Source organism: Octopus sinensis, linkage group LG8 (genome assembly GCF_006345805.1).
Source record: "Octopus sinensis linkage group LG8, ASM634580v1, whole genome shotgun sequence".
NCBI classification, from domain to species: domain Eukaryota; kingdom Metazoa; phylum Mollusca; class Cephalopoda; order Octopoda; family Octopodidae; genus Octopus; species Octopus sinensis.
The window spans coordinates 63,095,342-63,111,489 of record NC_043004.1 but is presented as its reverse complement, the minus strand read 5'-3'; the positions used below and the strand labels follow the sequence as shown (position 1 = coordinate 63,111,489).

The 16,148-nt window shown below is 32.1% G+C and overlaps 2 protein-coding genes and 1 long non-coding RNA gene across 7 annotated transcripts in view; 1 reads left to right on the top strand and 2 right to left on the bottom strand.

Annotated features, from left to right (window-relative positions):
- Window positions 1-6,910, top strand: part of LOC115215172 — a 36,308-nt gene extending 29,398 nt beyond the window's left edge. For 3 of the 4 annotated variants that reach the window (XM_029784352.2, XM_029784354.2, XM_036505434.1), the window contains 3 exons: window positions 159-263; window positions 4,329-4,405; window positions 5,633-6,910. In XM_029784352.2, the coding sequence (XP_029640212.1) occupies window positions 159-263; window positions 4,329-4,405; window positions 5,633-5,738 (288 nt within the window). In that variant the 3' untranslated portion in view covers window positions 5,739-6,910. Of the gene's footprint in view, window positions 1-158; window positions 264-3,103; window positions 3,177-4,328; window positions 4,406-5,632 lie in introns of all 4 variants that reach the window. The other variant, XM_036505433.1, reaches the window with a different exon arrangement.
- Window positions 6,911-8,519: 1,609 nt separating this feature from the next.
- On the bottom strand, window positions 8,520-10,169 carry LOC118764563. The gene is made up of 2 exons (XR_005000384.1): window positions 9,898-10,169; window positions 8,520-9,307 (listed from the first exon to the last, which is right to left on the bottom strand). It is a non-coding gene; the product is annotated as an uncharacterized LOC118764563 (long non-coding RNA).
- Window positions 10,170-11,419: 1,250 nt separating this feature from the next.
- Window positions 11,420-16,148, bottom strand: part of LOC115215142 (membrane metallo-endopeptidase-like 1) — an 86,818-nt gene continuing 82,089 nt past the window's right edge. For both annotated transcript variants that reach the window (XM_036505430.1, XM_036505431.1), the window contains one exon: window positions 11,420-11,953. In XM_036505430.1, the coding sequence (XP_036361323.1) occupies window positions 11,857-11,953 (97 nt within the window). In that variant the 3' untranslated portion in view covers window positions 11,420-11,856. The remainder of the gene's footprint in view (window positions 11,954-16,148) is intronic.

The following is a 16,148-nucleotide window of genomic DNA, read 5'->3' as shown; positions in this document are numbered from 1 at the left end:
CAAACAAAGAGTTACAACATGCAGGAAACATGTGTCAATTCAATAGCGAGTTAACTTGATTTTAACTTGATTTTAATCAGTCCTGAGTATATTCATAATAAAAGTTTCATCTTAAAGTACCATAGTCGTATACACTTTGAAATTATCTCGTTCTTCAGTCATATAGTATTACGAGATATCTTATGAAAGCTATGAGGAAAATGTTATCGGAAATAAAGTGGCTGTACACAGAAACTCGTCAGATGGGAATCGACAACATAGAGGTAAGAAGTATTAAATGTCAGTTTCTTTCACTACCACAATTTCATTTTTCCACAATGAACTTTTCAATGACAAGAGGAATGTGTACAAAAATGAATCAATTTCTTAAAAAGAATATCATTAATATCGATGTTAAATGGAGAGTAACAAAATATGTTTGAAAATATATGTACATTATACACGCAACCATATATACGTATGTGAAAATTATATGTATATATGTATGTATTTCGTTTGTTTTTCTCGTTTGTTTTCTTGTTTATCTTGATTTCTCGTATTGTATTTTCTTTTTATTTCTCGTTTTGTATTTTCTTGTACATGTATTTTTATCTTGTATTTTATTGTGCAGTTTTATTGTTACGTCCTGTTTGTGTTACATTTTTCGTGCTTGTTTTACACCTCTGCGAGGTAATTTTATTTTAATTCTTTCGCAGGAAGGCCTAGTTTTGACGAGTCGTGTCCTGTCTTGCCTTCGAAACACGCTTGAGTCTACTAGTGACAGCTGATGATTGGGGGTTTTTCCTTGTGTAGCATGTCCTGTACTCTGTTTTTCTGTTGTAAAAAATTGGCTTTTCCGTTTTCGTTTCTCGTTGAGTTCTACGTCTAGTTGTGGTGTCCTGTACTCACGTATATATATTTATATATGCATGTATATATACATGTAGATGTAGCTACATACATATATGTTTGTATGTATGCATATATTTTATTTATTACACTATTGTCTGACAGCGCTTCGCGTCGGGTTCGTTTCGATTCGTCGCTTCGTTCCGTTTCTTATCCTCCCAGTATTGTTTTATATATATATGTATATATATGCTGTGCATGCGTTTATACATACATACATACATACATAAGCGTATATATATATATATATATATGTGTTTGTGTGTGTGTGTGTATGTGTGTGTGTGTGAGTGTGTGTGTAAGTGTGTGTGTGTATGTGTGTGTGTGCAAAGGACTCTGCCGTCGAAGAAAACGTATCAGTGTTTAGTGTTTGCCGAACGAGTTGCACAAATGAGTTGCCTGTGGAGCACTGCTGTGTGCTGTACATTACGTTACTCCTTCCATCAAATCGTTGCTGTCTATACAGGTGTGCGGTGCACCACGCGTCTGGCTGGAGCACCGTCAAATTAAATATTTAGCATCAGAATATAGTGCAACATCCAACCTGGGAATGGAAACACCGGTCTTGTAACCCCGGGATTCAAGATTCTAGCCACTAGGCCAATCCTCCCCTCTCTCTCTTTCTCTTCTCTCTCTCTCTCTCACTCACAATCACACACACATACATATAGATTGAGAGATAGATAGATATGTAGATATATTGATAGATAGATAGATAGATGTGCATATGCATATATACATATCCAGTTTAATTCCATAAATATATATACGCGTGAATTTTGTATACATAAATGTACATAAAATGTACATACAATGAAATAGATATTGATCATTTATGTTTACTACTTTCAGTCATTGAACTGCAGGGATGCTGAGGATAATCAGGGTACTGCCTAATTAATTGAACCAATTAGTTAGTGTTAAATCATTTCCTTATGCTTTCGGTCCTCTCTTCGTGAACAGCTAGATGAAAGACATGGAAAAAAACGTGAAATGTGATGGTGGAAGATATACGAAAACAGAGACGTATACTTACATACGGGTGTTATAAGCGCAATGCAGAGGCACACCAATATATATATATACACAAAGATACATGCATATACGTGTGTCTAACAGCGTGTATATATATATATATATATATATATATATATACATGAATACATATGTACTGCAACAAAAACTTATATGTAGGGATATAGAGGTATGGGAAGGCACGTGGTTTAGTGGCTAGGGTAATCATCACACGATTCTATTGTCGACAGTTCGATTCCCGGTGGCGCGTTGCTGCGGTCCATTCAGCGGGCAAAAATGAGCTGTAACTATATATCAAAGGGGTCACCCTGTATGTCAAAGGACCGGCCTCGTCACATTCTATGTTACGCCGAAACTTCTTTAGGAGTAAGCGTGTCTGTGGAGTACTCAGCCACTTGCACGTTAATTTCAGGAGCGGGCCGTTACGTTGATCGGATCAACTGGGACCGTTATCGTTGTAACAAATGGAGTGCCAATATAGATGTATACATCCATACACACAAACGAACGTTACTTAAACGCTGACAAATATTATGCATCAGGTAATGCATTCTTGCATGCCTTTATGCAAATTTTTCCGACAATGTATGTATATGTGTGTGTATGTATTTTTTCTTTTTCTTTCGTTCTCTTATATATTTTCTCGCCGCATAATAATTTGTGTGAAATTTCATTTTTCGGAAACTGAGCAGGAGAATCGTTATAGGTTCACAACTTTCAGATGATAAGAAAGATGACTTCATTAGAAATTATGCAAATATAATTTTTTTTTATTTCCTCGTATATTTTTCACTATAGAAAATATGCGCCGAATATTTCCTTTATAAAATTTGGTCATTCTCTCTGATGTTTCATAAGAATCTAAAATTTATAGTTGTTATTTATATATAAAGCGTTGAAAATATTCTGATTACTCCTAGAGGAGGAATCTGTATATAGTTTATAAATTATATAAAATGTCCATATATGTGTTTCGTGATTTTTGAAAATTGAGAAAAACATTCAATGTGAAGCTTCATTTATTTAAATGGTGGAATACGTATATCCTTTCTGTAACAGCTTAAATACGAATAAATATTCTTGAATTAAATGCCGCGCATTCTTAAATTTGCTTAACAGCTCCTGCTGCTTTATAGTTTATATTAATTTTGCTAAACATGAATAAATATTTATATTTCAGCTAACGGTCACTGATAATGTTTTCACAAATAGCATTCGTTTGAAGCAAAAACGTTTAGAACTACAGACTTTAGGTATGCTCAAGAATACTTCAACATAGATATAGATATATATACATTCATATACGTATATATGTATGTATATGTATATATATATATATATATTTCAACAATATTAAGGAATGGCCCTGATAGGCCATTCGACCCACTAGAAAGAGCAGCCAAACTCAAACCGCTAAATAGTTGTAATTCTGAAATCAAAGGAGAAATAAAAACATTTACCCTTATCATCTTTGGACTATGCATAGTTTCGACACTTTGGTAAACCAATTTACTTAATTTAAATTAAATTTGTTTACATCTGGCCTTTCTCGTCAGCAAAGAAGCCAAGGAAAATATATATCCACGAGGCGACACCAGTGACGCGTCGAGTCTATATACTCTAAATTTTCAAAGTCCACCGTCACCACGCCATCTTCTCAGTAGCAAATATAAACTGCTGGTATAATTTCAAAATTAGCCAAAACATCATTAATTCATCAATATAAGGGCAACAAAAAATTCAAGACAAATATTTCGCCACCAGGGGTCTAGTGAGAAAGAAAAATAGTCACAGACTATATATATATAATTTCAACAATATTAAGGAATGGCCCTGATAGGCCATTCGACCCACTAGAAAGGGTAAATGTTTTTATTTCTCCTTTGATTTCAGAATTACAACTATTTAGCGGTTTGAGTTTGGCTGCTCTTTCTAGTGGGTCGAATGGCGTATCAGGGCCATTGCTTAATATTGTTGAAATTATATATATATAGTGTGTGACTATTTTTCTTTCTCACTAGACCGCTGGTGGCGAAAAATTTTTCTTCAATCTTTTTCTAAGCTTATATTGATTAATATATATATATATATATATATATGTGTGTGTGTGTGTGTGTGTGTGAGTGTCTATATATATATATATATATATATATATATCTTAAGACTACTCCCTCGGTTACGAGGACGAAGGTCCCAGCTGATACGATGAACTGAATTTGTGTATGTGAATGTGTGAACGTAAGACCATTTTCGGCTAATCAAAAATTTCACGTCTTTCTCCACTGATATAACTGGACTAATAAGATATTGCAGTCTAGAGTGGCCGTATGTTAGGTTCTTGCAACAACCATATTGGATTAATCACTTTCACGATCTTTTGCTTTTCACTATTTTAATTTTTGTAGTCGCGATGTTCAACTGAAAATCCTGAAGAAAAAGAATATTACTTACTTCATGCTGTACACACTCCGATGGAAGCAAGGTAAATGGAATTCATTTCAAATACTTTCTACTTGTCATTTAAATGCTTTGTTCGTGTGTGGAACCATTGAAGATCTAGATTTTTTGCGCTCTCATTCTTTTTCTCTTTGTCTGTTTCTCTATCTCTCTCTCTAATATACATACATTCATATATATATATATATATATAGAGAGAGAGAGAGAGAGAAATTCAGGGTGAGTACTTGATAATTGCAAGCACCTGTATATACCGTTTGGTGGTGTAGGTGGTGGAGTAAATTAATCAAAGGTGTAGGTGGTGGAGTAAATTAATCAAAGGTGTAGGTGGTGGAGTAAATTAATCAAAGGTGTAGGTGGTGGAGTAAATTAATCAAAGGTGTAGGTGGTGGAGTAAATTAATCAAAGGTGTAGGTGGTGGAGTAAATTAATCAAAGGTGTAGGTGGTGGAGTAAATTAATCAAAATAAAAACAAAATAAAAACATGAATCCTTGGCATCATGTTTTTATTTTGATTAATATATATATATAGGAGATAGGTGTACGTTGGTTTTTGCGTTCTTGCCCCACTTTGTAATTTATATTTCATATTTAATTTCTATACATATATATACATATATATATGGTCTTCTTTTTATAAAGCTGCAAAACTCTTACACCGAGTTTCAAGCTCCCATTCGTCGGGCACTTCTATATATGATTCCTTTAAAGAAAAAAACGAACTATGTTGATATATTTTTAATCGAGGGCCACATTTTTTAACTGATTGATAATTTTTAGCAATTCATTTTCATCACCCAGTTTATTCGATTTCTATATACTTTTTTCTTGACAGGCCCTTCTATACCTTTTGTATTTTTATATGTGCATATATATTTTTTACCTTCCGTGCTTATATATGTATTTCTTTTACATGTTGATGAATAAAATGATGTAAACAATGCAATCATCTCATCAGTGTAAAAAAGAAACAAAATACATCAATAAAAAACTACCGCTTATATGAATAACAGCGATAATCACATTCTGTTAAAATGACTTATTGATGTTTTTTCACCCTGACAAGATGATTGCATTGTTTTAGATCATTTTAAAGCTGCTGTTAATTATGGTTAAAATATTCTAAACGGAATTACTCGTGTCCCTTAAAAAGATATCATCACTATTATTCCTTTACGAGCGTGAACGCAGTATATTTTCATTTTCTATGTTCTAAAATATTTTCTAATTTTATATTCTTTATTCATTCCAGGGTTCAAATTCCTCTGCAGAATTCGAAAGATTTTTCCGAAGCATTCGGTTGTCAGAAAGATTCTAAAATGAATCAACGACGTAAAAGCAATCTGTGGGATAACTAATAAAAATATTGAATAAGAGAAGCCTGTAGGTTGTTGAAAACCATTGTACATCTGTTATAGGCTTGCGTGAATATGGTTGTGTGTATATATAAGCAGAGGTTTTGCACTCTTATACGTATATATACCCTTCGAAATGTTCAGAAGATTATGAAATATAGGGAGAATGACATTATACTCATATAAGGATGTACATATTAAGTGTACATGCTTCGCAAATCAATGCTCGCTACATGTGTTTAGAAGTTTCTATTTGTTATTCTTTTATATTTTCCTACTTTAAGTTATTTGATTGAATAATCTATTCGCGAAAGGCCATTTAAATATTCATATACACATTTTTATGACCTTTTCTTATAAGTTCCGAACTCCATAATAACCTTTGTATTTGTAACTTTTCCCATCGATCCCTCTCTCAAAACGGTACAGAACCCGACACCAACATTTACCACACTAAAATAAAGCTAAAATAAAAAGAAGCACAGCCGTGCAGATATGTAGGCATACATACTAACAGACACATACAAAAAGTACACATGATATGTGTGAGTCTCTACGTGTGCGTATAAGATGGGTTTCTCACAAATTCGATTAAATTTGTTTCCAGTTTATTTTCGGACTTAGGGTTACATCTTTATGAATTATTCTTTGTAACTTACGATTTCATGAATTAGTCTTCCTTTGTCTTTCATATTTAGTCATAAATTTTCTGTTACCATTGTTATTATATGGAGTGTTGGCTATTTTCGGTTTAATTTGGGATCTAGAATTCTTATAAATATTCTTCGTTTGCCTTTCTTAGTCGAACATTTTCATCGTTTATTTTGTAAAATGGGAATATTTCAAATCTTCCATTTGTGTAGATATCTAAATGTTCCCTGCAGCGGACACTACTGAGAGATGAATCCTTAATATGTTTTTTATGCACATTTACATAACTGCTCAGTTTCCCTCCTGTCTCCTCAATGTAGTTTTCATTGCATTGTGAGCTTTTGCAATTCATGTTTGCATCCACTTTTAATTCCTTCCCATTCTTGAATCTTTTGTTTGTCCTTTAATCTCTCTTTACTCTTTTACTTGTTTCAGTCTTTTGACTGCGGCCATGCTGGAGCACCGCCTTTAATCGAGCAACTCGACCCCGGGACTTATTCTTTTGTAAGCCCAGTACTTATTCTATCGGTCTCTTTTGCCGAACCGCTAAGTAACGGGGACATAAACATACCAGCATCGGTTGTCAAGCAATGCTAGGGGGACAGACACAGACACACAAACACGCACACATATATATATATATACGACGGGCTTCTTTCAGTTTCCGTCTACCAAATCCACTCACAAGGCATTGGTCGGCCCGGGGCTATAGCAGAAGACACTTGCCCAAGATGCCGCGCAGTGGGACAGAACCCGGAACCATGTGGTTGGTTAGCAAGCTACTTACCACACAGCCACTCCTTTGCTCAAATAATTCATATAATCTACAACCTGGGTCGCCATAGTTAGTTCCGTGTATCAATTCTCTTTTAAATATGGATTTTGCTTCTGTTTGGAGTATTTTGAGGTTAGGTTGCTGACTTCGAATAATTTGTGAGCTTTTTTTTTAAATCATTCGTTGGGGATTTGAAGATTGGGGTAGAATTGGAAGGTATCATTCAGCTGAGTGCAGGATGTTGTATTTTCTATGGCTATGGGTGATTACAAAAAGAATATTTGTATTGTTATTTTTGTTTTCTCGCGTAGCCTGTGTGTTTATCCGCAAGGTAGAAATCAGGACTGTGTTTGCTTTTGTTATGGAATGTTGAATTAACTTGTTGAGGTGTTTTAGTTTCTGAAGGAATATATTGTTCTGCTGGTAGTTTCTCTCGTCTGATAGTATTGTGACTATTGAGATATGCATATTGCATATGCTCAAATTGTATGTTCCTCTTTCTACGGGAAGGGTGGAAATATCTAACACCTAAATATTGGTGTGTGTCTAAGTTTTTGCACTAGAGGTCAAGTGTAACTGTCTCATTTCATTTAATAATCAGAATACCCAGAGAGGGGAGTTCATTTTCATTTATTTCCATAGTTAATTGTGTTGTTGAGAGACGAATGTTATTTATTAATTTAAGAAATTTATTAAGGTCCGCCTTAATTCGGTTTCAAAATATGAAGCAATCTTCTAAGGTAGGTTTGAAATGGCACTCAAAAGGAGTTCTAGATAGTGTGTAGATTTTTCTTCAAAGTATCCCATTACAAGTGTGGTAAATGTTGGTGCGACTTTCGTCTCGATTGTAGTGTCTTGTATTTGTACATAATATTGAGTATCAAAGGCGAAGTAGTTGTTTTCTAGTTGTATCTGTAAATCTTCAAATACAAATTATTTTGGGAATCTATCCTTCTTTATCTGTAGGTGTATGTTTATTGAAAAATCTACTGCTTCTAATCTGTATATATATGAGGAATTTTGTAGAAACTAGCTACACGAAAGCTAACTAGTACTATCTCTTTATCTACCCGTTCTGTATATGATTTAAGAAGTCCATGTAATCTCTGATGAAACTGGGAACTAATCTGAATAAATGTTTTAAAATTTGTCAAGTAATTTGCTTAAACTTGTGGGCTGGGTGTTGGTTCAACAGCAATCAGATGCAATTCGAGATAAATTTGTTTGAGAATATTTATATATGGAATATGGAGGGCTTCTAAGCTGTAGATGTTCTGTTTGGATGTGTGGAGTTTAGAAAGTCGATAGAAGTTACTGGGTTTCACTTTGAAATTCATGAGGTAATCTAACTCTTTTTAATTGTTAAGTCATACTAGAACTCTTTGGAATGTTTAATACTTTTTCTCATATTTCGGATGTATATTCCTCGGTGATGCACCAGCACGGATCCAGTTGCATGCCTGAAACGAGTAAAAAAGGTAAAAATATGCGCGCGCGCGCGTGTGTGTGTTTAAATGATTATGTATTCAACACTACTAAATTGATTTTAAAGACAATTGTAGAAAAATATTTGAGAATTTATTAAGATTAAAAATAAGAAACATTTTACTTTGTTGAGTCAAAATGTATTACAATTTACATTGTTGTGTGTAAATTTCAATTATTTCAGACAATTAGGTTATATGTTTAGAAAGAATACAAAAATAACAAAAACAATTAATAAGAATAAATGAACTTATAATATCGCAGTCACTAAAAATATGGAGTTCCTAACAAAGGACATTAAAACTGTTTTATTTTATCTCGAATTACTGTTATATTCAATCTCATAATAAAATATTAAATTGTAATATAAACTGAGTACATCGAAATATCGATACACTGGAATATATATTACGTATAGTTATAAATAAATAAACCATAATATTCAACTACTTCTTCAATTGTTTCATTTTCGCAGACATTCACTCGTGTGTCCTCTTTTTAGAATCAATTAAATATTAGGTGAACAGTGTGTTGGGTCATAGAAATAAAGCAATTACTTACACAGAATTTCATAAATAAGGATGACGAATGAAACGAAGTTTATACCTTAACTTAGAAATGCGGCTGAACAGTTTATTTGTGCAGTGTATCACTTGATGATCTTTCAACAAATGACATAAGCAAGAAATATATATTCCTTAGTACGTGTCTCCTACGAATTACTTCGTGCCCCTTGCCGCTTAATAGCAATTTCGTACTGAACTTCAAACTTGACAAAATCAAATTTGCAAACATGGTCTTGAACTTCGTTTCCTGTGTATAGATGTATACCTGCTCTATTTCAGAATACTTCGGCTACAACATCGACTCGTGCGAATGAGTGAAATGTATTATTAATTTTTTTTTTCAAAGTCTGAAGGACGGCATTTCTGAGGAGAGAGTGTAAGCCGATTACATCGACCCAATTACTTGGTATGGGCATTAGATTATCGTCATAATAAGTATGTTAGCTCACCACTTTTCCTCTCTAAAATGAGTGTTTCTACTACAGACACAAGCCTAACATTGTTGAGAAGTGCTTAACTGTGCTTAACTGGCATTTATTTTGATGACCCTGAAATAATAAAAGGGACAATCGACATCGGGGGAAAATCATCTCAGAATGTACGGCTGGAACAAATACTGTGAGGAATCTTTCTCCAGCGTGCTAACGATACTGCCACTTCACCACGTTCTCTATCTCAACTAAACCCTTCTATATTAGGCAGAATGCCTGAAATTTTCAGTTTGAGGCTAGTCTATAACATGAATCACACTGCTCAACTGGTATTATTCTACTGGCCCTGATGGATGAAAAGCAATGTCTACATTGTCGAAATTTGTACTCAGGTAAACGATATAACTGAAATCTAGTACGTAAAATAAAAAAGTACATGTATATGTAACTATACATACATATTTGTATATGGGTGTGTGTGTTTGTGTGTGCGTGTATGTATGGATATACAAATATATGTGAGTGTATGTATATATATGTATATATATATATATATATATATATATATATATATGTATATATATATCAATCTATCAATCTCTCATTGATCTGTATGTCTGTCTGTCTGTCTCTCTCTCTGTATATATATATATATATATATATATATATATATATATATATATATATATATTTATATATATATATATATTGGTAAAACGGTAAGATAACAAAAGAAAGAAAGAGACCTCAATATTATGTAAATAGAGGAAATTTATCTATACAATAATATGCTACATTAATCGATAGTCAAGATAAAACTCTGAGTTTCAGATGCCGAAGTGGGAATCCACGACATCTCTTCGGTTATCTGGCTATTTGAAAACGCTATCATAGCGTTTTCAAATAGCCAGATAACCGAAGAGATATCGTGGATTCCCACTTCGGCATCTGAAACTCAGAGTTTTATCTTGACTATCGAGTAATGTAACATATTATTGTATATATATATATATATATATATATATATATATATATATATATATATATATATATATATATATATATATATATATATATATATATATATATATATATATATATATATGTATATATATGTATGTATATATATCAAATATAGAATAAAATCACTAATAATTTTACTAGGTGGTCGGGGTGGAAAAAAAAAAAAACGTGTGTACATTTTATAAATATATACATATTATGGGCACGTTTTATAATATCTTATAATTATGTACATAATTATAACAAGAGTTTGGCTTTACGCCTCACCACGCAAGTTATTCAAGTTGGAGGGTAGAAAAGTTGAAAGTCGAAGTAAATATGACAAAATATATATCGTGCTTTCCAAAAGAGAAGGTGTCCTACGTGATATTCAAGATAACCACTGTTGATATTATGATAATTAGCTTTTCAGTAAAGCAGAGCTCGCAATTGCTAGCCGTTCCCTCTATGTTAGCAGGCTTTAGTTTGATGCTTATATGAGGGTTCGATAAGCTTCCTCTCTTTATGTGTCCATACTATGTTGCATAAAAATCATGTGTGTTTTAACTTATAATACTGATAAAGATGTGTGTTTTTACTTATAATACTGATATTGCCCTTTCAAATAAAAGTAAGGAAGTCATTACTTTTTTACAATGATGCCTATTCTATAAGTTTATTCAGAGAATACATCTTTATTTAGTATGTTATGGGCATTTGAAGAAATGATTGTAAACAACCCCCATATAAAATTAAGCATCATAGTTAAGGGCGGGAAAATTAAGCATCATAGCTAGGAGACGGGGAAGCAAATGTGAGTTGTTCATTAACCAAAAATAAAAATGTCAACTGTGAATGACTAAAGTATCTGGCAGCAAACATTCTTCCCTTTCACGCACAATCAACAATTCATACTTGAAAACTTCAAGCGTGATTCCTCATTTGTCGTTCTGTCACTCCTCCAGCTAGGATGAGTTTCTCTTTCCACAACATTCAAACGCTTATTATGCATATAATGCTGTTGTTATTGTCCCTCAGTATTCTTTAGGCATCCAGCTTTTAAACCATATTTTAAATATTTAGTTGACGCATTTGTAAAAGGTACCCACTGTAACGTTGCCCGGTGTTTTTATCATTACTTTGGTGTAGTAGATTTGTTAAATAATCTCTTGTTCAAAGCAAGTCATAAAATATTGTTTTTCGTATCACATTCATAATTCGACTTTAGGCTGTGGGTTCATGCTGGCACCTTTGGGACACTGAAACGCCTTTGCAAACCATTCAGAATTCTGTAATATTTTATGAACCCTGCAAATGAGAAGATAAAAAATTTTAATTTGTCAAGGCCAAAATAAATTATGTGTATATGAGATGATGTTACATGAAGCATTTAAATGAAAACCCTACGCGGTTTAACTAAAAACAAATGACATCCGATTATTTCTTTCTTTTTAAGAAGACATGCATAAACTTAAGTTTTTTTTCAAAATAGATAAAAGTCTGGATTAGAATACCAGTACTTATATTTAAAGTCTAGTGTCTATTCTATAATATATACCAGACTTATACGTACAGGTGGATATACAGGGTGTCCAAAAGGTCTATCGGCAGTGAATTCAGCCTAGGAGTGCTCACACAGCAGTATAAAAGACATAACATTTTATGTATTGAAAATTAAGGACGACACTTCCAACACATTAAGTCTAATATATACTTTTGTAGTCTCATACCATATTACAGGTATGTATTTTGCAGTAAAATACTTAATGCGAGGTGACTCTTTGAACACCCTATGTACACACACACACACACACAAACACACACACACATACACACACACACATACATATATACATACACACACACACACACATATATATATATATTTATATATATATAAATATATATATATATATATATATAATAAATATTAGGGAATAAATCCAAATTTACAGGGAAAAATCAGATTTAGGATTAAATCCAATTTTATAGTAAAATATTATATAATATAATTCGAGACAAAACCACTACTTTGCAAAACAAACAAGGAAAGACTTAATCAATACATAATTTTTATTTTTTTTTATTTTTTAATATAAAGAAATATTTATGTATTTTTATGTATTGATTAAGTCTTTCCTTGTTTGTTTTGCAAAGTAGTGGTTTTGTCTCGAATTATATTTTATATATATATATATATATATATATATATATATATATATATATATATACATATATATATATATATATATACATATATATATATATATATATATATATACAAAAAGCAATAAAGATTCAAGTTAATTTAAATGAATTTACTTGAATATGGTACCTAACTTAGATGCACCAAAAAAAACTATACTGTTTTAACAATACAGTAATGTGGGGTGATTATAAGCGAGAAAGAAGCAACAAGAATGGATAGGTTTTTAGTACAATCGTTTCATACAAGGACAGGCTTTATTAAATGTTGCAAAAATTACAGCATATAAACGTGTCCCGTACTCATCAGCTAAAATACATGTGAGTTCTCTAGACATCCTAGTGGTTGAGGCTATACTCATGAAGTAATGTAGATAATTAAGTAACATAAACAGATTTCCAAAGTTCATTAAAGTTCTTTAAAGATGATTTACAGTCTTATCACAGAATTTTAAAAAAGTTTTAATAGCATCACAGAGAAGGTGACCTAATCCATAGTGCACATATGAATTTCCAGAGATATGAGGAGGGATTACATACTCACAGACGACAAATTTATCCATTGTTAATCACAACGAGGTGGGTCTCAATTCCTGCTTATTAGCATTACAGAGAGGGTGAATTAATCCTTTGTATAGATGCACAATTTCCAATGGTGTAGATGTAAATTTCCAGAGAAATGAAGAGGAATTTCATATTCACAGGCGATAAATTTATCAATGGTTGAACACAATGAGGTAGGTATCAATTCTTGTTATATGATTAGGTATTTGCCACATTAATCACATTACTGCTATTTACAAGAGGCTGTAGCTATTTAACTTTTAAAGGCTAAAGGGCTTTCTAGAGATGCAAAGAACAGAAAAGGGGAGGGAAGAGAAGAAAAGAGAGAAAATAAAGGAGGAGGGAGCAAAAAGGGGGGGGACTAAAAGAGAAGAGAAAAGGAAAGAGAGAATAAGAAGAAGAAAAAGAAAAAAGAGAAAAGAGAAAGAAATAGGGAAAGAAGGGAAAAAAAAGAAAAAGAAAAAAATAGGGTTCTAGTTATACAGAAGAATTAGTAGACGGCAAGTCTGGTTTTAATTTACAGGCATCTAGGAACTAGAGGAGAATATTATTCTTTGACCAGTAAAACAGCTAATTTATTGCTGTTGAAATCAGCTATGAATTTAAAGAGAATCTAAAGAGATAACACGGTCAGGGGTTTAGGAGTCAGAGGCTAAAATCAAAAGAAAATACATTAGGAAAATCTAAGTATAATCTTATCAAAAAGTCATTAAAATTTATTTATTTCATTTATTCATTTTAATGTCTTAAGGAGTTGCCGTTATTATTCATACATTGACGGACTGCAGGTCAAATCTTAGAAGATCATTTACAAGGTGTTAGGGAATTGTCTATCATAATGAAGATAATCATATTATCACCGAGGGAGTAGCCTTATTTATTTAATTTTGAAATAGAATTATGGGGCTTTAGTAACTCATTTTATTTTATTAAAGTTATGCTACTTAAATTAGATTAAGTTAAGAATTAAAATTAAAAATTACAATTAAGATTTAAAATTAAGATTTAAAATTATGAGTTTGAAATTAAATAAAGCCTCAATTAAGCAGCGTATAAGTACTATTCATTTCCCTGTTCTCAAAAAACTGATGCAGATATCAGGAAAAAGATAACTGTAGCGTGAGAACTCTTAGTTATCTACTTAAAGCAGTGCTATACTAGTAAAAATCAAGTTATATCTATCTTTCTATCTATCTAGTTACGAATATTCTAATCATTTAAAATATTTTAAAGTCTTCAATTTAGCGTGGACACAAACTTGACCTAGTTCGATATGGTTATTCAATAAGTTTCTATGTTTTCTATGCTTTAGAATTTCATACGTCTCCATGGAGCATAGTTGGCAACCAACCCTACTATTTTTATACGGAATTGCTCTCCTAACTATTTCCCAATTAAGGTTATAATTATTATTATTATTTTTGAGTTCCCAGATTTTGCTTGAAAGTGTGGTGGTACCAGCTTTATGACGTAATTTAAAAGACGAGATGTGATTTCTAACTCTGGCTAGAAAATTAATTGTACATCCAATGTAAAAATATTTGTTATTCTCCGTGGATATGGTACATTTATAGATTACATTATTTTCCCCGCATAGACCAGGTGCCGGGCATTTTGATTTTATTCTACACTTACACACAGGAGGAACAACTTCAGGTTTTGGATTATTCTTGGGTAGATGTCTTAGGTTCCTATTATTTTGATTATCATGAGTATAATTGTCCTTATTGTTATTAATATTTCTATAGTTGGTGCTGATAGCTAAAGTATTGCTATTATTTATTGATCCTTCTGTTTCATCATTTAGGTCTAAAGTCCTACCATGATTTCTTATATTATTGGTAATGTTACTATTATTGTTAGTCTTTTTATCCGACTGCATATTGTTGTTATAGATATCACTGATATTTTCATTCTCCTTATTTTCTCCATTAGCTTTATTTCTATTTTTTCTATTATTAACATTATTACTTCTATTAATATCGGCATTGTTATTATTACTATTAATGTTAATGTTATTAGTCCTTCTGTGGTTACTAATTTCACCTATGTTTTGATAGTTACTATTGCTGTTTTTATTGTTGGTAGTATTATTATAATTGCTATTGGTATTCATGCTGATATTATTATTTTTATTTCTATCTTTCCTGGCTAGTTTAATGTTGTTATTATTAATCTTAGCTATTAAAGTGGACATATTTGGGAGGGTTGAATAAGAAATCCTAACTGTTTTCCTAGAAATAATTCTATGATATCTATGAGAGATAGGGAAATTTTTTTCCAGAATTACTTTGAATTTGTTCTGTATATCCGATTGTATCGCACAGTTGAAAGGAAAAAGTTAAATAGCTACAGCCTCTTGTAAATAGCAGTAATGTGATTAATGTGGCAAATACCTAATCATATAACAAGAATTGATACCTACCTCATTGTGTTCAACCATTGATAAATTTATCGCCTGTGAATATGAAATTCCTCTTCATTTCTCTGGAAATTTACATCTACACCATTGGAAATTGTGCATCTATACAAAGAATTAATTCACCCTCTCTGTAATGCTAATAAGCAGGAATTGAGACCCACCTCGTTGTGATTAACAATGGATAAATTTGTCGTCTGTGAGTATGTAATCCCTCCTCATATCTCTGGAAATTCAAATGTGCACTATGGATTAGGTCACCTTCTCTGTGATGCTATTAAAACTTTTTTAAAATTCTGTGATAAGACTGTAAAT